The following is a 27,005-nucleotide window of genomic DNA, read 5'->3' on the forward strand; positions in this document are numbered from 1 at the left end:
TGGCAGCCAGGAAAGGGGGATATCGAGGCACAAATCCAGACGAAAAGGGTGGAACATGTTAGTCACCAACTTTTCTATGCAATAGCGGTATTAAATCTACAATTATATTGGATTGTAATTTTTTGTATTTTGTGCAAGCGTTCTGGTCCAGGCAAGCAGCCCGCGATGATGATGATAATGATTAAAAGTGTGTAGGGTACCTTATTTGTTAACATTTGTATGTTTTATTGTTTCATTGTGAAAGATACAAGGTAGTAATAAAACCCTAGGGACTCATAGATACCTATTACTGTATTAAGCGGTGACAGTCCGTACGTAGACACTCACATGATTTGGTTACATGAATGACATCGATTTTATTATGAAATCCATTACGGTAAAACACATTTTTATGATTTTGACTGATTTTGCTCAGGGATCGAAATACATTCTCTGCTTATTTGCACTGCTAACGTTACACATGACAAAAATTATTTGCACTGCAACACATGACAAATTTTTTGTACCAAAACATTTTTGCGTGCACAGTACAAGAATGACAAATTAGTCGTACTAACTATTTCATTGCGGTCCAACCAACAATTGTATCGATATCAAATGCGTAAGCACCTAGGTAGAAAGTTGAAGGACTGTGTCTAACATACACGTGAACTAAATCTGTAGCACAAGGGCTATGATCAGTATGCCTTGCAGCATGCGAATGCCCCAAACATAGAATGTTCAACTCGTATGAATGCCTATTTGTGACGTTGGTTAACATATAAGATTTTAGACGCTCTATCCGGGCAGAAAGAAAAGATCTTAGGCTTTCGGTCAGTCCTCTGTCCTTCTTAAGTTGAGATGACCAAAAGCCCGTGTCGTGAGCTGACCGCGAGACATCTGTCTTGTGAATGTCTTTTCCACATATCCAGAAGGAAGTAGCTTTCTTATGTGTCAATCATGCGGCAACTTCTAGCATTGAGTGTATTGATTGAAATCCTTTTTGAATATTTTTTTCATATTTGACCTGTTTGGTTTATCTCGTGGCAGCTGCTGGGTAAAATGCTTGAGGAAGATCCGAAACAGACGAGACTCCACGGATCCAGACTCGGACAATGTCCTGTCGGCTCACGGCCGGGGAAACCCTCTCAAGGTAGGAGACGGGATTTTCTGGTCCGATTGTCGTCCTCAACATGTCTGATAGGCAAGTAGCTTGTACGTGAACCAACCTGTTGTCTACAGCTATGTGTTGAACCGTTTGCCCTGGACATGCCATGGCCTTCATAATCAATGAGAAAATGCTAAACGTTAACAAATTGATAGGTAGTTGATTCGAATTCAAAACTCGTGACATTTGGGAATAAACTAGAGGTGAACATTTGGAATTCGACAAAATTCTGCAATTCGACAAAATTCTACAACAAAATTGAATTTTTGAAAAGTAAAATTCATTATTAATCATTTGAAAGAGGTTTTGATTCTTTTAACTATTGTTTTCGCTTTTTTGTTCTTGTTTGTTTTCATTCGCTCCCGGTTGTTCCCGGTGTTCCGTAGTAATATGTACGGGTATGGGTATGGGTTGAAATATCTTACTTATCCCAATCTACCATTAATATGTTATAATGTTTTCTCTTTGGATACTTATTGAAGGTCATCAAGTTGATGGCAGGTCTCGTGCTGGTGTTCACGATGTGCTGGGCGCCCCTCCTCATCTACAACCTGCTCGTCAAGTTTGAGGTGATTTCCCGCTACACCCAGGCGGCGTACATCCTCAAGCTGGCGCTGCATCTCCTGGCGTACTCCAACAGCTGCGTCAACCCGGTCTGCTACGCTTTCCTTTCGCGACATTTTAGGTAAGTTTACATACCACTGCGAAAGTTCTAATCCCAATGATCCAAATGGTGACCGGCATACAGTACTCATTTAAGTTTTATTGGGATACAAATTGACCCCTGGTAATTTTAATCATTTTTTTTTGCTTCCAGTTTTGACTGGTATGACTTATGACCTGGCCAAGTGAGTGTGACAACAGTTGAGCTAGGCGGTAGATGGTGCCGCAAGCAGTCATTATAATTTTTTATTGCTTCATAACCATAACACAGTTATGGGTTGAAATATCTTTATGTTTATGATAATGTTCTTCTTCATATCTTCAGAAGATACTTTAGGCCATTTTTTGCCACCCCCCCTGTACCCTTGGGTTACAATGGCCTAAAATTTGGTATAGGGGTACATTAGGTATTTATTCAAAGGATCCATGTTCAAGGCAAAAAACACTTCAAATGATCTATTGGGGGATTTTTTGTGGGGTATTTTTTGATTTAAAGGTTGCCGTGCCGGGGTTGATGACCTCTTTAATTTGTCATTGACCCCACCACCGGTATTGTTAGGTCTCCCAGGTGTGTCTGACTGATCCTATGAGGTGATCAGTCAATGAGCTGAAACTTGTTGCAGGGATATGCCTTGGACTTACGCCAAATAGCCAAATTATATTGTATTTTTGCCTCTCTAGTTTTTATCACTTCAATGTAATTTTCCATTTTCTTTATGTACTATTTCGTCATTTGTCTTACCATGTAGTGTTCTTGAACAAGACACAAGGATATGAAAACATTCTACTGAAAACCACGGACTTCTAACGTTAAAAAGCAAAACAATTTCTTTGTAGGAGTAGCTTCATGCAGAGTTGCAGATGTCTGCCACCCCCTTTACGTGGCAGGTCCCGTAGTGGCAACTGGATGACCAGCCGTACAACAGTGATGAGGGATACCACGTTCGTCAGCGGGACACGCCGGTCCAAAGCACCAATCCAGGTTGACAGAACGACCGAGTTACCAGGTGATGTGAACAGAGATACTGGATACACCACAGACAGCACCTGTACCACCTGTCAGCATCGATGGAATAACAGACACAGCTCTATCCAAGGCAGCACAACAAGTCGATCTGAGTCACTAGGAAGCGCAAAGCTTCGTGTAACACTGCGCAGATCCAACACTAGCACTACCCATACATGCTCGCTTACAATCCAGACTGTAACTACGTACACTTGTCCAGCAGAATCTACAATTGGGACCGGGAAAGAAAATTGCAGACAACAGAAGCCTTTACGATTTGGAAGACGGGTAAATTTCCCTAACAAGCTATCAGAAAGCGCAGTATTTGGTATACAGGACCAGAATTATGAAATAGCAACTATTGGGGAACTGAACAACCAGACCCTGAAACCAGTTTATTTTGAAACCTCTGTGTAGAAGACAAACGGCAAGGTCAAATCATAACTTGTTTTTCCTTGTCTTGAACAGGAACAATTTTTCGATTTCAGCAATGCCAGTATTCAATCCACTAATCTACAGTAGAAATTTCCGATGTTGCCACATTATATAGTATAATGATTATATTCTACTGTATTATAAAAAACTAATGTTTCATCAGGTGACACAGAATCACTTGGTGTTGTCATTGTTAAGTCCTCTATATCTGCCTATCAATATCTGTAACTTTATGTATCTAAGTATGTATGGATCTATGAAATCTATGTCTATGATGTATCAACCTATATAAAAATTTATGTATCAACACTATGCTTTGTTATTTTCTCCGATTTTTTATAGATATTGCGGAACACGTAAAAGTATGTCTTAGAAGACGACAAAATACACAAAAAGAAAGAAAATCCGTTCTTTATCTCTGAAACTCGTTGAGTATCTTTCAAACCCCGCAGTGACGCAAGCGTGACACAAGTGCGGTGGGAGCGCACCTTAACATGCATGAAAAGCTGACAACTGCTATGTAAGGTGAACAGTTTACGGAAATTAGCCTAGCGCTCCAGCCAACTCGCTTCTCGCTCAGTGGTGGCCTGGCTACCAGACGCAACGGCTCTCCCCTTAGTTTGTCGAGCGTGCTCAGCAAGCAAAGGAAGGGAGCCAGTGGTAACGGTAACTATGGAAGATGGTACCTCTGCCAGATCACCACCCTCAGGTTGAAGGAAGGTGCGATTTAGAGATCTGTCATATAATAGAATGCATTGTTGATCCAGCAATTTCATGCAAAAATACAAGAGCCAAAATATGGCATCGGCATAGCAAAAGGGTAGGGTGTTTGGCCCAGACCCGAGAGTTCCCAGGGGCTAATCCCCTGACATGCTCCGTTGACATTGTGTCCCTCGGATAGGATATCATATGGAGGAGAGCCACGGTGACCTTGCTCATGTTAAAGAATCCACCACACATATCTACATGTGCAGGGGTCCTTCATGGTGTACGTACTGCCTGGATATGCAGCTTGTACTCTACAGTAAAAATCTGGTGTGTTACTCCATGAGGCAGTCCAGCAAAACAAAGAAAGGCTAAAGCTAAAGTTGCCATACATCACATTGTGATGCGTAGGCTCGGCACCCATCTCCGTTTCATAGCCCTAAAACAAACAAAAACATCAAAACAATTTTGACATTTTTTATTCCATATACTTAGAACATGACATTGTATGTTCTCATGGGTAAGTTTACCTACTGCACAATCTCAGAACAACCTCGACCATTGCACCATTATACAAGCGTCAAGAGGATATCATCCATATAAAACATTCGAGTATTAAATGATACACATTTGGGAGGATCTGAACACCTTGTATTCAAAAATTCAATGCTATCAATTTTTTTTAATTAACTGTTTACAATAACATTACCAGCAATAACTATAGGCTCAGTAACTGCACAATCAAGGAGATATGCTACAACTCAAAATAAGTTAATCAACATACACAATGTACTTTGTTTAACTAGATTTGGACCATGGAAAACAGCCAAGTCAACACTTTTACCAAAAAGTAAAGCTGGCTGACCAAGTGAAGAAAAATTAGTCATTTTTTTTGCATAGATCGTTCTTATTTACATGTAGTTTGTAACAATCTTGTAAGCCAACACAAACATTATATTTTACTACTGGTGCATTCATGCTGTATATATACAGAGGGAGAGATAGATTAAGAGAGAGAGAGTTCAAACTTGAGAGGCCTTTTCTTCAGGACATATTCTTTACAGCTGTGGGGTGGATGACCTGGTCATTTACTTCTGAAGACGACTGTAGTAGGGCATGTGATGTGTTTCCACATTTAGTCCACATTTAGTTCAGTTTCAGCTCTATGATGTTAACTATCAACATAGTTGGACTTTCATGCTGACATGTAGTTCAAGTACATAACAATTTCTTTTACATTACCTTCCTACCTACCTAAGTCCCTTGACCACTGGTTGTTGGTCAGTTTTACAAGCTTATTACATAGGTAAACATTAATATTAGCAACAGTATCATGGCATAACACACTCAACTGTAGTAGTTAAACTATCTACACCTTCTACATTAGACATTAATTTGCATCTGTCAACATTTATTTTTGTGTTAATCAAAGTGTGATGCCCATGTACATGTACTTGTAAGCAAGGTACGAATATACATGTACATGTATATTCAAACTGTTAGCTTCTTTGTCAGGATTTATGATAATAATGTTTTATTGCAAATTCATGCCCATGGGGCTAATTGCAAGTGAAGAAAGACTAGATACATGAAATGAATGAATGTGGTCTAGATACATGTAGATAATCTAAATTCTAACATACAAATATTAAGTGGATGAATGTACATACAGTACAGAATAGGGTATTATGACCCACCCTCATGAGGTGTTTATGTTGCCATAATTCATCGTCGACTGAATGAACATGCGTAGCGAGGTCATTTATAAGGTGGTTAAAGGAACCAACCAAAGTGGATCATTAACCTTATTATCATATACTAGATATGATGAATCCCAATGGCGCAGTCACAGTTTTTGTTTGTCCAGCCTTTTTTCTTTGCTGGCCCTGGCCAGACTGTTGCTCTCCCTGCCTTCCCAACTTTACCTGCATGGCCATTAGTGATAAAATCTCCCCACTCCCTCCACAAGCCAAACATCACTGTTTCTGATCAAATCCTACACATCCAACACATTTGAACAGTGCTACCATTTTGGATCCATTCATCCCTGAATGAAAATTCAGATTGGACAATTTCCTGTGTATTGTTCATTCTGATTTGGCCTGTTTTTTGGTTAACATTTTGAAAAATCTAGAATGGTTGACGTCACCTGGCTATATGATAATTTTCCATACAGACACTTGTTCCATTGTGTATATGTCAGAGTCTATAGACAAGGCTCTTGCAGCATAAACACAGTTCGTTTCCACAAAGTTTCTTTCGAAGCTTTTTAAATGATTTTGACCTGCAAGTGAAGAACATTCCAATCTCATCATGCAGATGATTATAGACCACAGGTGAGGTGTGTTGAGCTCATGTTGCAGGCAGCTCCAGACCTAAGGTGAGGTGTGTTGAGCTCATGTTGCAGGCAGCTCCAGACCTAAGGTGAGGTGTGTTGAGCTCATGTTGCAGGCAGCTCCAGACCCAAGGTGACATTGATGGCCTGTAGGTGCTGGATCTCCCGATGAAGGTTCTGTCTGGCCTGCTGCTCAAACTGCTCACGGAACTCTTCTGTACTGAAGATGTTGGTAACTTCTGACAGTGTCTTCTTTAGAAACTGGTGAAAGAAAGAGAGGGAAAGTGATATTGGTCCAGTTAAGCTCATTGATTGAAGAGCTTTTCTTTCACTGGTTGTGACAGAGAAGATAGATGCTATATACAGTATTTATACAGGTTCATTGTACTGGAAAAAAGCCCCAACAAGGGACAACAAATAGTGCTTAATGTCAATGAGCCAGTTCAGCTTATATTCTCTTCTATGTTCTAAAACCTTTCATAGATCGACAAATTTGTACTAAAAAAACATGACAACATTGCTGTTTACCACAGACAGTATACAAGGATAATTTTGCATGTAACATTATATCAAATTTTTCAAATTGTATGCAAAATTTATGCCAACATGCAATTTCACACAAATATTGTAACAAAAAAACATCAACAATTGTAAGCAAACATGTGCCATAGGTTCTGGTCCAGACTTACAAGCTGAACCTGAGTCCGGACCTGAACCTGAGTTAATGCAGCACTACCCACAAAGTCTTCTGCACAAACATGTACAATGTAGTTTTCCCACCTTGGCTCTTCTCTCCCGGTACTGGTCCAGGGGAATGTGCACATACTCTTGTCTGATCTGTTCTGCATACACATCATAATCTGCCAGTAAAATAAAAACATATATCTTTGTACCAGGAGTCACTCTGGTGAAGGGGATAGGGATAGACAAGCCCATTGGCCTAATTACCTACAGCAATTGAAAGTGCTGATTGGGCAAGTGCATGTCCTACATGTGTACTGCACTTGCTCAATTGAGACATTGAGATTTTTTCATGGGTGCAATTTTTACATGGATACATGGGTAAATATTGGACCAGTTATATGCTTTAAACTGAACTACAATAATCTAGACCTGTAGAGTTTGCAGAACTACAATTCTAGACCTGTAGAATTTGCAGAACTACAATTCTAGAAATATCTATCTCTGGACATTTTGATTACCTTGTTCAGGCCAGCCCAACACTGACATGTCGAAGTCCAAAAAGTAGTGCTTATCTTTTGTGCCGTACCTGGAAATTTACACAGTGTCACATAAACGTTATTTGCATAACTTTGGGTATTTTGTTATATTTCAATCCATGCTACAGTATGGATTGAAATATTTTGTTTTTTGCCTGTTCTAAAAACATGTGGCCACAATAGAGTCCATTCCAAGACACCATGCGGATGTTTGTTGCCAAATGTTTAGAATTGATTTTAAAGTTTTGTAATCATATGTCTAGGACATTTGATACTTCAGAAATATTTTCAACACTGTTTCAACTTTATAAATATTTCCCTGGTCCTGTAAAACTTTGGAAATATTCATGGTGTGGAATTGGATACTTCTAATGGTTTCTAGCTAATGATAACAACATTCTACCATTATTTACCATTTTCTACCATTTTCTACCATTTTTTGTAAATGGTTCGGTGGGCTGGGAAGATAGCAATTCACACATCCTTGCAAAGTATGGTTGGGTGCCATGCAACAATGGCCCACCACAAAGGATCCACCAGTGCCCAGCAGTGAAATCTAAAAATATACAGATGCAACAATATGGCTTACTTTTATGGGGGCAATAAACTAATTTACCATTTGGCCAGGTTGACCATTTTTTGTAAATATTTGTAAATGTGAAACAATCACAGAGAGATTTCGCAATTATTCTAAATAAAGATATTTTTGTACAGTTACTTTCAAAATGTTTCTAAAATATTCAAAGAAATTCAAATAAATGAGTATTTTCTTAGTCAATGTTTTGAAAATAATTTAATTATTGTGGCTCAGATATTCTTTTATTCAAAATAATTCAGACTAATGATAAATATCGCCTAAAAACCCTCATGGTGTCTTGGAATGGACTCTAGCATCCCTGGTCAATCAGAGAGGGCCACATACACTGTATCCCTTGTGTCCCTCTTTAAACAACATTGGCGATACAAACATTACTGAAATGGCATGGATGGACAAACCAAGCCAGGGAAGAATGTCTAGTCCTGTCAATAAGCAATATTTGTTTTTTGCTGTTTTTTTTCTTCTTTTCACCCTTGTGCATTAGTTGTATCCAGAGGATGTCATACATATTAAACTAAGTATCTATTCCATGTAATTGTTTGATCCGGTGTACAATTATGTACATGCATGTCAGTTCATGAGTTGTGTATGAAGAAGTTTGCAAAGCTGACCTGTCCTTATTCCTGTGTTCCTTAGTGACATGCTCCTTAGTCAGCAGGATGAGTCTCTCTGTTTCACGGATACAGTCAGGGGGCTGAAACATAAACCACCACCACATAGTTAAATCGATTGCAAACTTCCAATATTCAAAACAAGCTGATTGTTTGGTTAGGCCACACCAAGTCTATTTGTTGTTTCTTGGATTTTTTTCAGAAACAAATTGGGTTGGTTGGTCGAAAAAAATTTTTTAAAAGAACTTTTGCAAAAAGTAGGAGAGATCGAGAGGCTTACTCAAGTTACACAACAGAAATAACAACATTTCAACATTTAAGGGGTCCCTGGTAGCAAAGTTCAAAGTTTGAAGAAAAATGATAAATGTACCGTCAGTACCGTAGCTATGGGACTACTACTACTACCGTCCAAAATAGACACGTACAGCTACTGGGATTTGAGGTCCATAGTTAATTTGAGAAAGGAGAGGCATTGAAATTTTGTCAACACGAGGTGTGGCCATCAATTTGAAATTTTTTTTTTTTTTTTCAAATTGGAATAGGGTTGGGAAATCCGAGAAGCAACAAATAAAATTGGTGTGGCCTTAAGAGGAATCATGCAGGGCACATAATATCAACCTTCCCCAATAAGGTTAAGTCCTCGTCAGCATTCATGTGTCTATGTATCTGTCTGTGACCATCAGAACTCCAGAATACCTGCCAGTGGTTGGATTGACTTCAACACCTATTGACCACCAAAAAATCAAAAGTATTTCCACGACCAAGATACCAAATAAGGGTCCTGCTGCAGTACCAAGGTTGGCCATCAGGGGGCCCAAATCGACCTAGACCATAAGGTCCACAACACCTACCCACATACCAAATATAATCCCAATCACCTGAAAGATTGGAGATTGGAGCTGCACACTAGAACTAATGTACACACATGCAGAACTAACATTACCTCCATTTTCTAGGAGGTGACAATGATTTGAATATGTTTCTGGTCATACCAATTTGTACCTTATAATCTGCTATATCAAAGGATGCTAGAATGAAGTATGAAGAATACAGGCCTAAGCAATTTGTGGCCAATGATGGCTGTACTAGTATGTAACAATACTTAAGTGTCCATTAGTTATCATGGACCAGTGCAGGTTTTGCGCTGACAGATATCACCAAACTGCATAGCTCCAATTTTTGCTGCATCAAAATTCAAATAGCTCCTGGACCAATTTTTCTTGCGTCAAATGAATGTTTAGACTGTCTATGGAGGTGAGATTTGAGCCTGTGTACACAATGTACAATAGTGATCATACAGGTTCAGGAACGTTGACAGATACATGATCATGTTAGACATAGGCAATTCTCTTCCACTGTCAGATATCATCTTGTTCAGATATAGACTAAGTTAATCTTATTAAACTTTCAGAATCGTTGATTATAATTGGACTAAGAAATAACTATAGACAAACAATAAAAAATGAACATAATAAATTGGTGGTGGGAAAACAGTGATGAAAAGAGACATTACGCATTACAAACAGCTGATATGACTTAACATGTCACCTTTTGCAGATTCTCCGTGGCAAAGTGGTGGAACATTTCTGCACTTCTGGCTTCATTGTCAGAGGCCTTGGCATCATAGACAATACTGAAAATTAAAACAATAATGTTATATGATCCAGATACAGTTTTATGCCATACATTATGGTCCTTTGCTTTTAAGAAATAATGAATAAAGCTGACAATTACTAGATGCAAATATTTTACAAACTTAAAGTATTATTCATTTATTTATGATATGAAAACTTTTGAACAATAATTTTGCTTTGTTCAATGATTACAATAAATATGCAAATAGGCAATCAGTGCTAGGTACTTACTCATGAAAGAAAATAGCCCATGCCACAGCATTCTGGTTTTGTATTTTGTGCCTGTGGTTGTCAAAGTGCAGAAACATGCTGTGCACATGGGACAGGTTGTGATAGAAACGCCACGGCTCACAGTACCTGGAAGACATAAGCATGTACCATCAACATCTAACCCATGTAACGTTACCTCTGATGATGTCTACAATGGTTGAGATGTGGATAATGCTATTTTCATTATTTACCCTCAAATATTCAAAGACGAAGGTTAAGGTTATGCTCTAGCCTGTCAGGCTTTTGGCCGGGTGCTTGGTTTTGGAAGCTTGGCTGCCCTGGTCTGGCGTGTAGGTCGCGGGTTCAAATCCCGGGAGCGAGCTTCGGGTAAAAACTGTTCTACTTGCCTCTAGTATTTCACTGGTTCCCACACCGGGAATCGAACCCGGGCCTTGGCGGTGACAGCGCCAAATCCTAACCAACATGGTCGGTTGGCAGTGCTTGAACCCAACTGTTTATACACTGTCGCCTCTAGTGTTTCAAAGGTAAAGGCCCAATATTGAAAACAGTCCTTGTTTTGACCATTTTGATTTACATAACGTTACCAACGTCCAGACAAGTTTTGTTTTCTATTTCCGGGCCTTTACCCTTGACATACATGTAACTGTACATGTACAGTATTTACCTGCTATTTACCTAGAATTCCTGTCGCCGCACATGCGTTCTGATCTCTATGAAAGGGCTTATTTATGACCTACACCATGTAAGCTATCCTCCCCTGGGACGTACCTATCCTTGACGACCCGCCACCATGCCTGGCTCGCCTCCGCCGTCCTCACCATGTCTCGGGAACACAGTTCTGTCCACCGCTCGTACAGCGGCGCCTCCACGGTACCGGTACCGGACATGGCACGGGCTCCAACCGTACCAAACAAGCCTACACTCCGTCCACGCGTGCTAAACAAGCCTACACTCCGTCCACGCGTACTAAACAAGCCTACACTCCGTCCACGCGTGCTAAACAAGCCTACACTCCGTTCACAAGATCGGAAGAGCAGACAGACTGACATTTTATAAAATATTGTCCTCTTTGTTCACAAGATCGGAAGAGCAGACAGACTGACATTTTATAAAATATTGTCCTCTGTGTCGTGGTCTCCCCTGGTCTTCAGACACACAACGCAACATGGAAACATAGGGCGTATCGGCAACAGACACGGATCAGGCCCTCCAATTAATGTCCCTGTAAATGCTCTACCGGTCCATAATATTTTTCTGTGCCGACCCTCAGGGAATTCTCACCTGATGCAATTTCTATCGATCTTACGAAAGGACGGACTAAAGTACTGCACCTCAGAGTTGTCTGACCCTCAGTAACCTAATGACCTACATGGAAAAGGTCATCGGACAATTACATATCAACATAGGTAACGTTACACATTTTAATTTATATTCAATATCCTATCAAATAGTAGATCAAAAGCTAGAATTAGAGTCATCTTTAAGTTTTTATAACAAATTTAGTATCCTTACTATGAGCAATTTGTTTCGTTTATGATTACTAGTAACGTTATAAGAAAATTGCGCCCCTATCAGTTGAATGGAATAGATCAGAGCATAGCACGCACGGCACGCACGAGCAGAACTGTTTATCGAAGTCAGTGGGCATATTCTTTTAATCTTTAACATCAATTACATGTTACACAAAGTCTAGATATATTATGGACAGAATGAGATTTTATGTGGTAAGTTTATGAACGTGGGATCACTATAAATCTAAGTTAGTATGGCAGTAGTGGTGGAAAATGATTGGGGTTGGTTTCTGAATCAGAAAGTTGCAATTGAAAAGTACTGTGAGACAGTGTCAGATGGAGATGCGGAGAGAAGCTACAGTTGTAAGGAGGAGCTGTTTGCCATCACCCAGCCACACATCACTGCTCACCATGGAGGAAGCCTCACCCAGCCACACATCACTGCTCACCCTGGAGAAAGCCTCACCCAGCCACACATCACTGCTCACCATGGAGGAAGCCTCACCCAGCCACACATCCCTGCTCACCATGGAGGAAGCCTTACCCAGCCACACATCCCTGCTCACCACGGAGGAAACCTCACACAGCCACACATCACTGCTCACCATGGAGGAAGCCTCACCCAGCCACACATCACTGCTCACCATGGAGGAAACCTCACCCAGCCACACATCACTGCTCACCATGGAGGAAGCCTCACCCAGCCACACATCCCTGCTCACCACGGAGGAAACCTCACACAGCCACACATCACTGCTCACCATGGAGGAAGCCTCACACAGCCACACATCACTGCTCACCATGGAGGAAGCCTCACCCAGCCACACATCACTTCTCACCCTGGAGAAAGCCTCACCCAGCCACACATCACTGCTCACCATGGAGGAAACCTCACCCAGCCACACATCAGTGCTCACCAGGGAGGAAGCCTCACCCAGCCACACATCACTGCTCACCCTGGAGAAAGCCATGCTGACCATGTACAGACAGGCCTGGAGGCGGTTGCCATGGGAACGAATGCTAGTGCCAATGGTTACCAGGACAGGAAAAGCAGGGTAAGGACTGTTCCAAACAGAAACGCTTGCACGGCATTAGGCCCTCAGTAGAAAAAACAACAACTGATAATACATGATCATGTATACCCATAACCTCCTTGTTCAAACTGTCAACCAAGAACATAACATTAATGTTATAACATCATAAATTTGCTCTTGTGTCAATGTAATCAAGCTTTATAGACGATGCTAGAGAAGATGCTAGCAAAAAGATTGCATTAGATTTGCAGTCTGCCGAGAATGTCATTCATAAAATCTACTTGTTGTATACTGTCTTATAACGAGATAAGTGTGTTTACCTACATACAAAGTCCCATAAGTACAAAGTGAGGCCTAATTCCTTTTTAATGTTGGTATATATCTTCATGGAATATCAAGTTACAATAGTGTTGTTTGGGTACATGGTCTTTCCATGCACTTACTGCCATACACTGGCTGCATGTGTGATTTTTTGTATGTTATTTTCATGAACTGCACAGAAAAGAAAAAGAAAGAGAACAAGTGACTTGAATACAGGAGAGGCGGCTGCTATGGAATATCACATTCAGGTTAGGAATCAAATTAAAACGCTATCAGCTTAAAGGGGCATTCCACTCCACACGGGAGTGTTATTTTCCGATAGATATTCATTTTAGGAAGTGATAACTGCATACGACTTCACATTATACGATAAAGTACCCAGTTGCTCCGCATGACTCAAATGCATTCAGTCTTCTACTAAACTCCCCGAGTACCCTCTAATTGAATAAATCCTATGGCTGAATACAATGCAAAACTTTTAGGTAAGGTGACCAAACTAATTTCAGGTTCACTAAGAAATTTCGTATTGTTCTTGTATTCTTTGCTATCTTAAGAGAAATTTGCCTTCTCGGTGTGCTCAGCGTACCTCATTTATTCCGAAAATATGTACGATAAACAAAGTGTCTATGCGTATAGGGAATGCATGGGTAGGGTCTGCATGGGTTTAGTGAGTGTCATTATTGTTTTATAAAACACACATCACGTAATTCATCCCAAGGTGAATTCCACAAAATTCGGCTGATTGTGTATTCATTGAAACATTATTTATTGGAAAACAAGACTCCCTTCTGGAGTGGAATGCCCCTTTAAGGGATATATTGTAAAAAATAATGAGTTGCATCTACCTTATTAATTTGCACAGCAATATTTACAATGTATGAATATATGACTTAGTTGTGCTGTGAGGACATCTTGAAATGTGCACACTTCTCACCGCCACTTGAGTTGTCCGACATTTTGTCCATCTTTCCGATGAACCAAGGAACGCGTTAGAACGCGTTTGGTGGTTCGCTCGAATTGTTACTGAAGTTTGTTGAAAGTTACCAATACAGTATGCTCCGAAGATCTCCGACCTCAAAAGTTGATTTGGAAATCTACGGCTGGCTTACTTCCGGGTAGGCTACCCAGAAGTAAGTGGATTTGGTCACGACTTGCTTAAAATTGTGTTGTTCATTCACGCTAGAAATTTGAAAAAGTGACGCAGAAATGTTGAAGATAAGTTACAAGTGTCGATCTGACTGGAGATTTTAAAGTTCAGAATAGTTGTTTAATATTTTGGTGCCAAAATCTTGCACTGTTACAGTATATCCCTTAAAGCCAGGTCATGCTTATCTAATGTACCGGTAGTAAAAGTACACACTTTGCAAGTTGTTGCCAAAGTAAGGATATGTACTACAATGTACAAGTGTAGTTAAACTTAGCACAGATAAATGGGAAGAGGACATCAAATAGATCAACTTGAATGCAGTACTACTGACCATTGACCTGTGCAGGTAGACATCAGAAATACCTGCACTAACCTATAATGCTAGTTCACCTTTATCTGTTGGGTAACCTATATCTGTTGCTTTTAAAAAACAGGGTATTTGGGGATATCACGTTGACAAATATTGGTTTGCAATTTCAATATTTTCAGTACATTGCAATTTAAAACTACAACCCGTCGACTTGATGTGCCTAAATACACTGTTTCGAAAAACAACAGATATAGGTTACCCCTCAGATAAAGGTGAACTAGGGTTATACACATAGTGTAGGTGCCTGCATAGGTGGTACTTACAACCCTGAATGTGCTTTATACTGGAAAGGAAATGTTTTCTAATGCTAGTTAACCCTATTATTTTGGTTCATACTAGATCAGAACAAAGTTGGTACAGGCCCATACAGCAATTCTGTTGACTGGGAGAGCCAGTGGACTGTTTCAAGACATCCCTTCTGATGTTGGTCCTGTTGGAAAGCCATTCCAGGACTGGGGGCCTGGAAACTGCCTGGCAGATCTCTGTGATTTGGCCAGAATAACAGGCGATGAGAAACCACTTTACATATCACAGGGTATGTACAGTACAGACTTTAGATGTGAACATGATTATGTTGGTTCAATTGATATTGGCAGTTTTTGTGGTTAGGCCTAGGAAAAAAAATGTTGTGTTTCCTGTTTCCCTACCTTCCCTAGAAAAACCTGCCGACCCTAGACTTTTTTTTGGGTGGGCAGTAGAGTCACATAGCTTCCAGTTAGAATTTTTATTCAGCCTGCTTCCTATTGAAGTAAAAACAGTCTGCTTGTCCTATCTATTGTGCACAAAATCAAAGTTTGACATCGAAAGACAAGTGTCCTCATGCATTTCAGTTTCCTTTGTTCAACTGTATTGTAATATGTATCACTAGATTTTTGGCTAGCCTAAAAAAAATTACAAAAAAAAAAAAAGATATCACCTACCTACCGACCCTAATTTTTTCAGGACTGAAACAGGAAACACAACATTTTTTTTCCTAGGCCTTACAGCTTCACCGTAAATACAAAACCAAAGTCTTGCTCAGTATTTTCCCCTCTTTTCTACGTACGTGTGCTATATTTACATGACTGTGTATGTACATTGTGCAATATTGTGTGTTGCAGGCCTTTGTTACATTGAAGATGTAATGAATACTAACAAAGCACAAATATTTCATGTTTGAACATTAAATGATATATTTAAGAAGTGCTACATATCCAGATATATAGACGGTAGATATGGTCAGATCACGGCAGCACTGCCGGAAGCGATTATTCTGTAGCAGCTGCTATACCCTTGCCCAGTTGCTAGTTAACGTTGGTTGTTTCCAACTGGCTGTTCATATCATTTGATATAAGACATGTACAGTGAGTTTGATTACAGTAAGACATTTTTTATATTTACTGACCTTAGCAAACTCAAAACTACAGTGAACACTGAACTTTGTCTCTATCGCAAACTTAAATCCCTGCAAACTTAAAAGCATTGATTTTACGGTACTTTAGATCTAGAAGTATCAGCTTTGCAGGTTTTCATCAGTTTTGGGGTTCCGACAGGAGGGCATCCATAATATCAGGCCACTGCGGCTTCAAATTTGTGCTCGTTGAATGTTGGTTTGGAATGGAATAGAGTTGCTTCAACATATTACGTAGAAACGTACCCAAAAATTGACTTTCATGATTAAAGTTCTATAACCCTGACTCGGGCTAATATTGCATAGTAGCAGAGGTATGATGAGGTCGTGGAACTCTATCTAGTTCACCAGTATATCGGCTGAGGTCAAAAACATTTGTTGTGAACAAAGAAATTCAATGTTTGTTAACCATTGATTAACCAGTTTAATGAAACTATTTATGGTTGAATTTATCTTTTATGACCATAGCAAATGAAAAGGTTGAAAGTACTTAGTTCGTTTTATTTTGTCTTCCCAGGAACACCTTTAGAAGAGTCCAGAGATATTTTCAACCGACTCGTACTCATCGATTCCAACCAGCCAATCATCAAATGCCTCCTGGGGAGCCGGTACCTGCTTCCTCCCAGGTCCTCATTTCTTATGTCTGACATTACCAGGATGGAGCCCCTTCTACAGGGTAAGAGAACCCAGTAACAGACATAGGTCACTTGTGCAGGGTTAGAGAACCCAGTAACAGACATAGGTCACTTGTACAGGGTTAGAGAACCCAGTAACAGACATAGGTCACTTGTGCAGGGTTAGAGAACCCAGTAACAGACATAGGTCACTTGTGCAGGGTTAGAGAACCCAGTAGCAGACATAGGTCACTTGTGCAGGGTTAGAGAACCCAGTAACAGACATAGGTCACTTGTGCAGGGTTAGAGAACCCAGTAACAGACATAGGTCACTTGTACAGGGTTAGATAAATAAATACAGGGTTAGATAACCCAGTAACAGACATAGGTCACTTGTACAGGGTTAGAGAACCCAGTAACAGTCTTAGGTCACTTGTACAGGGTTAGATAACCCAGTAACAGACATAGGTCACTTGTACAGGGTATGAGAACCCAGTAACAGACATAGGTCACTTGTACATGGTATGAGAATCCAGTAACAGACATAGGTCACTTGTACAGGGTATTAGAACCTAGTAACAGACATAGGCCACCTGTACAGGGTTAGAGAACCCAGTAACAGACATAGGTCACTTGTACAGGGTATTAGAGAACCCAGTAACAGACATAGGTCACTTGTACAGCGTAAGATAACCCAGTAACAGACATAGGTCACTTGTATACAGGTTAGAGAACCCAGTAACAGACATAGGTCACTTGTACAGGGTTAGAGAACCCAGTAACAGATATAGGTCACTTGTACAGGGTTAGAGATTCCAGTAACAGACATAGGTCACTTGTACAGGTTATTAGAACCTAGTAACAGACATAGGCCACTTGTACAGGGTTAGAGAACCCAGTAACAGACATAGGTCACTTGTACAGGGTATTAGAACCTAGTAACAGACATAGGCCACTTGTACAGGGTTAGAGAACCCAGTAACAGACATAGGTCACTTGTACAGGGTTAGAGAACCCAGTAACAGACATAGGTTACTTGTACAGGGTTAGAGAACCCAGTAACAGACATAGGTCTCTTGTACAGGGTTAGAGAACCCAGTAACAGACATAGGTCACTTGTACAGGGTTAGAGAACCCAGTAACAGACATAGGTCACTTGTACAGGGTTAGAGATTCCAGTAACAGACATAGGTCACTTGTACAGGTTATTAGAACCTAGTAACAGACATAGGTCACTTGTACAGGGTATGACTATGAGAACCCAGTAACATACATAGGTCACTTGTACAGGGTTAGAGAACCCAGTAACAGACATAGGTCACTTGTACAGGGTTAGATAACCTAGTAACAGACATAGGTCACTTGTGCAGGGTTAGAGAACCCAGTAACAGACATAGGTCACTTGTACAGGGTTAGAGAGCCCAGTAACAGACATAGGTCACTTGTACAGGGTATGAGAACCTAGTAACAGACATAGGTCACTTGAACATGGTAAGAGAACCCAGTAATAGACATCATTCACTTGTACAGATTGAGTCTCAGAATCCAGTAACAGAAATAGACAACTCAGCAAAAGAGAGGGATATGCAGCTGCAGATTACAACATTGTCATGTACATGTACATTCATGCCATGTTGTTACAGGAGGACTGAAGTATCACCTCATTGTAATGGACCCACCCTGGGAGAACAAGTCTGTGAAGAGAGGCAGAAAGTAAGCAGCGATTCCAGTTGCCTACTTTTCTACCATGGTGTTATACAGTAGGTTGCATGGAGAAATGAATGAATGTGAACTAACAAAATTGTTTCCTGTGACTATTCGTGTGTTTTCAGTACATCAAACATTTCATTATTATAATCCATATACAAATCTAGTATGTACATGTAGTGAGAAGGGGCTGCCATACATTTAGGCAGCATGAGCAAGAGACAAAAGGAAAATATTCACGGTGGTTTTGAGTTTTGAGTAGGCCGCTGTGAAAATTGAGAACATAAAACCAGCACAAAACTTTCTGCATTTACAGTAGTAGAATGCCAGGAGTGTAGATTTACGATGTAGCTGTTGAGACAGGCCACAGTAAAATGAACACTATGGTTGTTAAGTACACTGTGCTGTACTATGTATCCAGAGGGTACATTGTAGATGCGGTTAGAAAAGTGACACAGACAGTTGATGATCACGAATTGCACTGCACCTCCAAAAGCGATTGCTATGCATGTTTGTAGTACCTGACTGAGGGTCGATGTGTGGTGTCCGACTCGCTGCCAAGAACTTAAAACCACTGCAAATATTTACTTCTTAACTGGCCCATGTTAGACACATTTTCGTGTAATTATCCGGCATTGGTGACTTTTTGTCGTGCAGATAAGCAAAGTCACTAACAATGGAGTGAATGGGAGCCAGTTTGGGATTTTGTGATTCCTTGCAATTGACTGAAGTGTGCTGTTATGTGACGATGCTTCTACTGTACTTGTATTTCTGTAGGTATGAATCTCTGTCACCATGGCAACTGTTCCAGCTACCAATCCCGTCCCTTGCTGCTCCCGGCTGCTTGGTTGTAACGTGGGTAACCAATCGACAGCAGCATATGAGATTTGTGAGAGAAAGACTTTATCCTCATTGGTCAGTGGAGCCAGTTGCGGAATGGCATTGGTTGAAGGTGAGATTTAGAAAACACATTGAAGATTCTAAACTGAAGAAAAATAGGTCAGAATGGTAGCAGTTCTCTTGCCCTATATTGTTATGCAACTGGAAAGTACTTTCTATCTTATGGATTTGAAGACTTCTCTGAAAAGATACTTTGAAGTTAAAAAAAAAAAGGGGAAACACTGGTGTAGTCTGCCCTTGCTAACACATTTTTTGTATTTCTAGGGTTAGTCCTGTGCAGATTGTCTATTTCTGGTACGGTATTGTTAGCGCACTTTGTACTGTGCTGTAGATTGCTTCAAAGAACGAATCATCCATTTAATTTGTTAAGTGATTCATTATGTAAATCTGCATTGTTGTGAGGTCATGTTGATATGAAACGAAATGAGATGAAAATTGATGTTTTTTTACATTCCGAGAACCAACATATTGTATATGTGTGGCCTAACATACTTTCCTGTAGAAGTAACCCTCTGTTTTAAGCAAACATTCTGTCCATGGATGAATCATCACAGGTCACCAGAACAGGTGAGCCTGTATTCCCCATGGACTCTCCTCACAAGAAGCCTTATGAGACAATCATACTGGGCAGGTTTCAGGACCAATCAGACGGTCATACGGAGACAAGTTCATCTCCACTCAGTGATGTACCCAGACACAAGGTCATCTGCAGCGTGCCCTGTGCCATACATTCCAGAAAACCTACACTGGATGGTCAGTCTCATGTCTATGTCCCTAATATAACATTCATTGACAACTATGTATATAAAATTAATGTATAGAATATTTGACACTGACCTCTGAGCTTCTTAATCTCTTAAATACATTACTTTTACTTTTAGAATAAGGTATAGCATTAGTATTTGCTTTAGGTATAAGTGTATCTTTAGATTGATGTTAAGGTGTAAATAGTCTCAATGTACATTGTTAATGTTGTATTATGGAACGTGTTTGTCTTATGACTCCAGGAAGACTAGTGATGCATTGTCTGAATTGTGCTTACTAATGGAGATCGTTTTAATAAACAATAAACAATATATCTGTAATAAGGCCATGTTGATTCAACTACTGGTATGTTGATTAAACATCCTCAGGGAACCCAAAAACTTATGAGAGGGTGAAAATTGAAAAACATTTGGCAAAAAGTTACCTTCATTATGAAATCGAAACAGTCAAGAAGATTGAACAAAATGACTATATAAATACCATTCTTCTTTGACTTTGGAATTTACTTTGAACAGTTTCCAGCATGGTGGAAAACTGCTTTGGGGAAATCATCTAAAATTGATGTGCACACAATATTATGAATCAACATGGCCTAAATGAGCACCTCAATTTAGGTGAAGCATGATACTTCTTCATGTAGGTGGTGGTAGCTGGTTGGTGGAAACCGCTGCCTGGTCTGGTCAGTGGAAATAGCTGCCTGGTCCGGGGGCTGTTTTAGGGGTTTCGAGTAAAGCATAGTGCAGAGCAAGGTATCTCGTGCAGCGAGTATGCTTCCTTGCAGAAAGTAATGGAATCATATGGATGTTTCCATATCACCTACCATCCGAGGTGGTGTCTGTTTCTTGTTTGCTAAGCAGAAGGTGGGGCTGTAGTTTTATGATCACACGCGACTGTTCAACAGAGGCCAGTTTCTGGGATCTGCCTTCGCTTCTGTAGAGAAAAGGTGACTGAGATTTAAATTCTCCTACGTTGTGCAGCAGTGATGCCTGCCCAGATGGGTTGTTGTACCCTGGGAGACCAAACCTGGTGAGTTGGCGCCACCGGGGATACCCAGGCATTTCATTTTCAATATTCCTATATGAGACAGACAAAAAGCAGGCTACTATTTGAAAAATGAATAATCTGTACAGAATACTTCCAGCCGTGTTCCAACTGAAACCCAGTCTGAAATTTTGACGCGGACATGATACAACCATGAATGGGTGTACTGTTTCATATTGAGATTCCAATGCTTTCTGCAAGGAGACGCAGCTGCACGAGATACCTTGCTTTACTCAAAACCCCTAAAACAGCCCCCTGACCAAACCACCGGACAGCGTTTCTGACAACCCTGGTGGTAGTGGCTTCACTACAGCTTGCATTTTTTGCCATGCACGTCTGACCCAATGCAACACACTCATCAGTCACCATTCATTCATAACTGCCCATTAGCTGTGCTAGTACCTGTTAGTCATGTAACATTAGCATGGCCAGCTTTTTTTCAAACATACTTGTCTTCATTTCAGCCTGGATTGGAATTCCACTCAAGTTGTAGATATAACCTATTATTCCGTGAGAAATGTGTAGATAAATAAATACCATATCAATACTAGCAATCTTTTAGTGAAAGAACAGGAAATATAATTTGCGCTACCCCCATTGTAAATGGAATTGTCAAAATGCTTTGAAGGCTGGGAATGAGAACGCTAAAATGGCGCACAGTTCAAAGACAAACGAAGCATAGGAATACCAAAAAGAAGGGCCGGACGAACAAAAACAATTTCCCAGTCACAGTCCCAGATATTGGGAATGTGCCAATCTAAGTGTTGCTATTTTGCTACTGTAGAAGTCTTGCAGAAGTACCTGCCGCCCTCACCCATCTGCTTGGAGCTGTTTGCCAGGTGCCTACAGCCCAGGTGGACCAGCTGGGGCAATGAGGTGGGTACATGCCATTTCTGTAGCTGATATCTACGAGGGGCGTTCAATAAGTAATGCCCCTGACCCATATCCAGTTGTAATGATTCATATCTCTATGGGCTATGTAGCAAAAAACAGCTCTGAACTAATTGTGGTTTCTGATTTACTGGTGTTTGAACTGAGTCAGGTGTGAAATGGAGCCAGTGTTGTGCAGTGATCAGGTTTTTGTATTTGAAAGGACGCACACCAAAGGAGACTTTTGATGAAATGAAAGAAACTTAATATGTTGATGATGCCCCATCATATGACCTTGTAAAACGCTGTCATCCTGAATTCAAACATGGCCGGAAGTCTGTGGAAACAGCTCCCAGACCTGTTCGTGCCTCTTCTGCCATTGATGAGTCATCTGTTGAAGGACCAACCTGGGGTGTCCTACAAAAACGGTGTCCAGAGCTGCATCAAACGATGGGAGAAATGCATAACTCTGGGTGGTTCCTATGAAGAGAAAGACTAATAACTGTGGCAAGTTTCATTAATCTCCTGCTATGGGAAATGGGTCAGGGGCATTACTAATTGAACGCCCCTCGTACATGTGTACTCACAGTCATGTCTCAGTCTCAAATAATGCTAGGCTGCTACCGGGTATGTTGGTGGGTTGAGGATGCAGCCAAGTTGTTCTGTGAGAGAAATATTCTTAGTGATGGTCAAATCTGGATTCCGCAGCCACTCAAGGAACCTGAGGAACAATGGTTGCTGAGACTTAGTAATGATGGACGGGACTGTATTCATTTTAAGGTGTCCTGTGACTGGAGCTGGTTTCCTATCCAAGGTACATTGTTTTGTTACCGACTAGGTTTGACTGTAGTTACAACATGCCTGCCCTTTCATTATCAGTTCCATTGCGGCTGTGCGTCCTCTGCCTTACCTGTGTGTTATTGCCAGCCTCTAAGCCTTTGTATACTTACCACCAGAAATTGTTTTTCTTTTCTGAATCATTTGTTTGTGCTAAATGACTGTTCTATCTATGTGTACAAAAATCAAGTCTGTTTAAGGGTCCTTTAATGGTCCCACATACAAACAAATAGCTGCACTAAAGATTTCTAGATGTTTCCATTTAAGGTGCAATTGCTGTTCCCTTTTACACAATTTGTCTCACATTTCTTATCTTCAATCTCCCCCTTGCAGGTCATCAAATTCCAGCACTTAGACTTCTTCAATGAAAACAGGCCTGAGTGTCTGCAGTAAGACTCCATCAGCAGTCAGACTTCTTCAATGAAACAGGCCTGAGTGTCTGCAGTAATAGTCGATCAGCAGTCAGACTTCTTCAATGAAAACAGGCCTGAGTGTCTGCAGTAAGACTCCATCAGCAGTCAGACTTCTTCAATGAAAACAGGCCTGAGTGTCTGTAGTAAGACTCCATCAGCAGTCAGACTTCTTCAATGAAAACAGGCCTGAGTGTCTGCAGTAAGACTCCATCAGCAGTCAGACTTCTTCAATGAAAACAGGCCTGAGTGTCTGCAGTAAGACTCCATCAGCAGTCAGACTTCTTCAATGAAAACAGGCCTGAGTGTCTGCAGTAAGACTCCATCAGCAGTCAGACTTCTTCAATGAAAACAGGCCTGAGTGTCTGCAGTAAGACTCCATCAGCAGTCAGACTTCTTCAATGAAAACAGGCCTGAGTGTCTGCAGTAAGACTCCATCAGCAGTCAGACTTCTTCAATGAAAACAGGCCTGAGTGTCTGCAGTAAGACTCCATCAGCAGTCAGACTTCTTCAATGAAAACAGGCCTGAGTGTCTGCAGTAAGACTCCATCAGCAGTCAGACTTCTTCAATGAAAACAGGCCTGAGTGTCTGCAGTAAGACTCCATCAGCAGTCAGACTTCTTCAATGAAAACAGGCCTGAGTGTCTGCAGTAAGACTCCATCAGCAGTCAGACTTCTTCAATGAAAACAGGCCTGAGTGTCTGCAGTTATACTCCATCAGCAGTCAGACTTCTTCAATGAAAACAGGCCTGAGTGTCTGCAGTAAGACTCCATCAGCAGTCAGACTTCTTCAATGAAAACAGGCCTGAGTGTCTGCAGTAAGACTCCATCAGCAGTCAGACTTCTTCAATGAAAACAGGCCTGAGTGTCTGCAGTAAGACTCCATCAGCAGTCAGACTTCTTCAATGAAAACAGGCCTGAGTGTCTGCAGTAAGACTCCATCAGCAGTCAGACTTCTTCAATGAAAACAGGCCTGAGTGTCTGCAGTAAGACTCCATCAGCAGTCAGACTTCTTCAATGAAAACAGGGATAGAATAGGGGTTAACTTTTTATTTGTTCAATATGGCATTTTTTTGTTCAATATGGCAATTGACAGGATGGGTCCATTAGCATCACTGTCAAATGTTGAACTATGCTTCATGTGATGTAGGGGCTGAGTAGGGCTGCAGTCAACTCTGCATCATTATTTGACAGGACATACATTGTAATAAAGTTTGTTATTACGTTCATATGTGCCTGAATTGCCTTGAAAGTAATATCATAGTTCGACCTTGCCTTAAAGGACCTGTACTTTTAGGAGCTGGTTTCCTTCACATCTTTTAATATGTCATTGTTCTTTAGACAGTTATCTGTGCCCCAAAGGAGGGCTGTTGACACTGGAATGATCATGAAAATAAATAAATAATTTTTATCTTCACCGTACCTTTGAGTGATTCATCGTTAATGTTTGTCACTGATTCTCACACTCACTCTCTATCCTGTTATCCTAGGGATAGGCCACGCCAATTTAATTTGTTGCTTCTTGGATTTCCCAACCCATTTTTTTCTGATTTGGAAAAAAAAAATGTAGTCCCGAGAAAAATAATATAGGTTTTGCTATAATTGCAGACCTGTAAAAAAGATAATTCCAGGAGCACATACTACTGATGAACCAATCAGAGAGCTTCTTTGTAGTCACATGATAGAAAACAACCAAATGAATAAGCTTCTTGCATTTCCTCAACACACATAATTTTATTATAAAAACAATTCCCTTTATGCAGACCAATGGTATGAAATCAAAGGAAGAAATTCATTGGATAAATCATGCCATGAAAATCTGCTACTAACCTTGTTTTTTTGTGTCATATAAGCCTCATACATGTATGTTCACCCCACGACGTTTTGCATTTTTTTTCCCGCCCGCCCGCCCCAAATTTTCCTCGGCGCAACAAATCAAGTTGGTGTGGCCTTTGAAGTGCTTGTGCAGATAGATTGGCTTCATGGCAGCACGCTGTCCTCATTTACATAAATATATGAATAAATATATATCTTCTCAAAGTATGAAAGCCTTATTTTACATGAAGCAAAGAAAGCTATTGTAATATTTTGGGGACTTCTTACTTATAGCATTTGGACGTTATGTACAAGTGAACATCATTGAACATTTAATTATGCAAATGAGGTCCTCATGTATGTTGTATGGGACAGTAGCAATTTCCTTCCTTCTTTTTTCCATCCTTTCATTCTTTCTTTCACTTCTTCCTTCCTTTCTTCTCTCCATGTACTTCTTTCACTCCTTCCTTCTTTCCTTCCTTCACTCTTTCCTCTTTTACCTCCACCCTTCCTCCCTTCACTCCTGCCTTCATTCCTTCTTCCATTCCTCATTTCTTCCTCCTCTCACCTCCTTCCTTCCCTCATTTATTCCCTCCTTCACTCCTTTCCTCCCTCATTCCCTTCTTAACTCCTTCCTTCAGTCCTCCCTTCACTTGTTCCTTCCTCTCTACCTCCTTCATTCCTTCCCTCATTTACTGTTTCCTTAACTCCTTCCTCCTTCACTCCTGCCTTCACTCCATCCTTCCTTCCACCCTCCTGTTTTTACTTCTGCTATATTACCTCTATTACATTACTCTGAGAACATATAGAAAATATCACAGTACTCAGTGGTCTACTAGAAGAATCCTGTTGTAATACTGTGCTTACATGCACAGCTATGTGGCCCAAGGGCTAAAGAAATGGAGATGGCCATTGTCCTATCTAACACTCCCTTTTGACTATAGGCTACGACTGCAGAGCTACCAAAGATTATGACAGATTGCTCAATGAATTTTATGGATAAAGAAACAAATTGTTTTACATTTTGTGTGTTTTGTTGCCTTTTAGAGGATACTTTTAAATGTTTGTCTCCAGTCATAAAATCAAGGAGGGACCCTCTTTCAACCTCCTTGATAAAATCAAGGGTCACACAAATACAGTCACGCTGAACACCGTCCACACACAAGCAAACATACCTGTCCCTGGTGCTGAACACCATCCACACACAAGCAAACATACCTGTCCCTGGTGCTGAACACCATCCACACACAAGCAAACATACCTGTCCCTGGTGCTGAACACCATCCACACACAAGCAAACATACCTCTTCCTGAGACGTGTGACGACAGTCGCACACAACTACGCCCCACCTGCTGAGATGATTGGCGTGCTCGATCTCTTTGATGATGCTTTGCACCCCAGTCATGTCCAGACTAGTGCACAACGATTGACTCGCATACCATGCACAAACACTACCAAGGACATATAAACTTCTTGGCAAAGGTGACAATGACATTATGTACTGCTGTGATACTTATTATGTACTGTTGTGATACTTTCCGGCACAACATGTATGTATGTATTGACATCTCTTTCTCATTTACATGTGACAAGTTTGAAAGTCCTATCATGGAATGCAGTGGATTTGTACACTTTCCTCATTAATCATGCAAATTTGCTGTTAGTTTTTTAAAATTTACAACGGTTA

General features: G+C 40.6%; 4 protein-coding genes across 6 annotated transcripts in view; 3 read left to right on the plus strand and 1 right to left on the minus strand.

Moving 5' to 3' along the window:
- The window catches only part of LOC118432123 (neuromedin-U receptor 2-like), a 7,149-nt gene extending 5,958 nt beyond the window's left edge, over window positions 1-1,191 (plus strand). Inside the window, exon 3 of the mRNA XM_035843648.1 lies at window positions 1,030-1,191. Within this exon, the coding sequence (XP_035699541.1) occupies window positions 1,030-1,191 (162 nt within the window). The remainder of the gene's footprint in view (window positions 1-1,029) is intronic.
- Window positions 1,192-1,491: 300 nt separating this feature from the next.
- Window positions 1,492-3,583, plus strand: LOC118432453 (pyroglutamylated RF-amide peptide receptor-like). The gene is made up of 2 exons (XM_035844039.1): window positions 1,492-1,832; window positions 2,648-3,583. The coding sequence occupies exons 1-2, from the start codon at window positions 1,642-1,644 to the stop codon at window positions 3,231-3,233; spliced, it is 777 nt and encodes a 258-aa protein (XP_035699932.1). The 5' UTR covers window positions 1,492-1,641; the 3' UTR covers window positions 3,234-3,583.
- Window positions 3,584-4,418: 835 nt separating this feature from the next.
- Window positions 4,419-11,652, minus strand: LOC118431755. Of its 2 annotated transcripts, none has more exons than XM_035843054.1 (8): window positions 11,354-11,652; window positions 10,586-10,711; window positions 10,269-10,353; window positions 8,721-8,803; window positions 7,494-7,561; window positions 7,072-7,151; window positions 6,420-6,552; window positions 4,419-6,331 (listed from the first exon to the last, which is right to left on the minus strand). In XM_035843054.1, the coding sequence occupies exons 1-8, from the start codon at window positions 11,632-11,634 to the stop codon at window positions 6,309-6,311; spliced, it is 879 nt and encodes a 292-aa protein (XP_035698947.1). In that variant the 5' UTR covers window positions 11,635-11,652; the 3' UTR covers window positions 4,419-6,308. The 2 variants fall into 2 exon arrangements, with proteins under 2 accessions (XP_035698947.1, XP_035698946.1); XM_035843053.1 differs by having other exon boundaries at window positions 4,419-6,375.
- A 6-nt stretch (window positions 11,653-11,658) lies between these two features.
- Window positions 11,659-24,924, plus strand: LOC118431754 (N(6)-adenine-specific methyltransferase METTL4-like). 2 transcript variants are annotated; one of them, XM_035843051.1, is made up of 10 exons: window positions 11,659-13,151; window positions 13,631-13,699; window positions 15,308-15,503; window positions 16,876-17,034; window positions 18,616-18,685; window positions 19,457-19,631; window positions 20,134-20,332; window positions 22,170-22,261; window positions 22,964-23,069; window positions 23,426-24,924. In XM_035843051.1, the coding sequence occupies exons 1-10, from the start codon at window positions 12,351-12,353 to the stop codon at window positions 23,458-23,460; spliced, it is 1,902 nt and encodes a 633-aa protein (XP_035698944.1). In that variant the 5' UTR covers window positions 11,659-12,350; the 3' UTR covers window positions 23,461-24,924. The 2 variants fall into 2 exon arrangements, with proteins under 2 accessions (XP_035698944.1, XP_035698945.1); XM_035843052.1 differs by lacking the exon at window positions 22,964-23,069.
- Window positions 24,925-27,005: the final 2,081 nt, after the last annotated feature.

The sequence above is a fragment of the Branchiostoma floridae genome, chromosome 15, assembly GCF_000003815.2.
Source record: "Branchiostoma floridae strain S238N-H82 chromosome 15, Bfl_VNyyK, whole genome shotgun sequence".
Lineage (NCBI taxonomy): Eukaryota > Metazoa > Chordata > Leptocardii > Amphioxiformes > Branchiostomatidae > Branchiostoma > Branchiostoma floridae.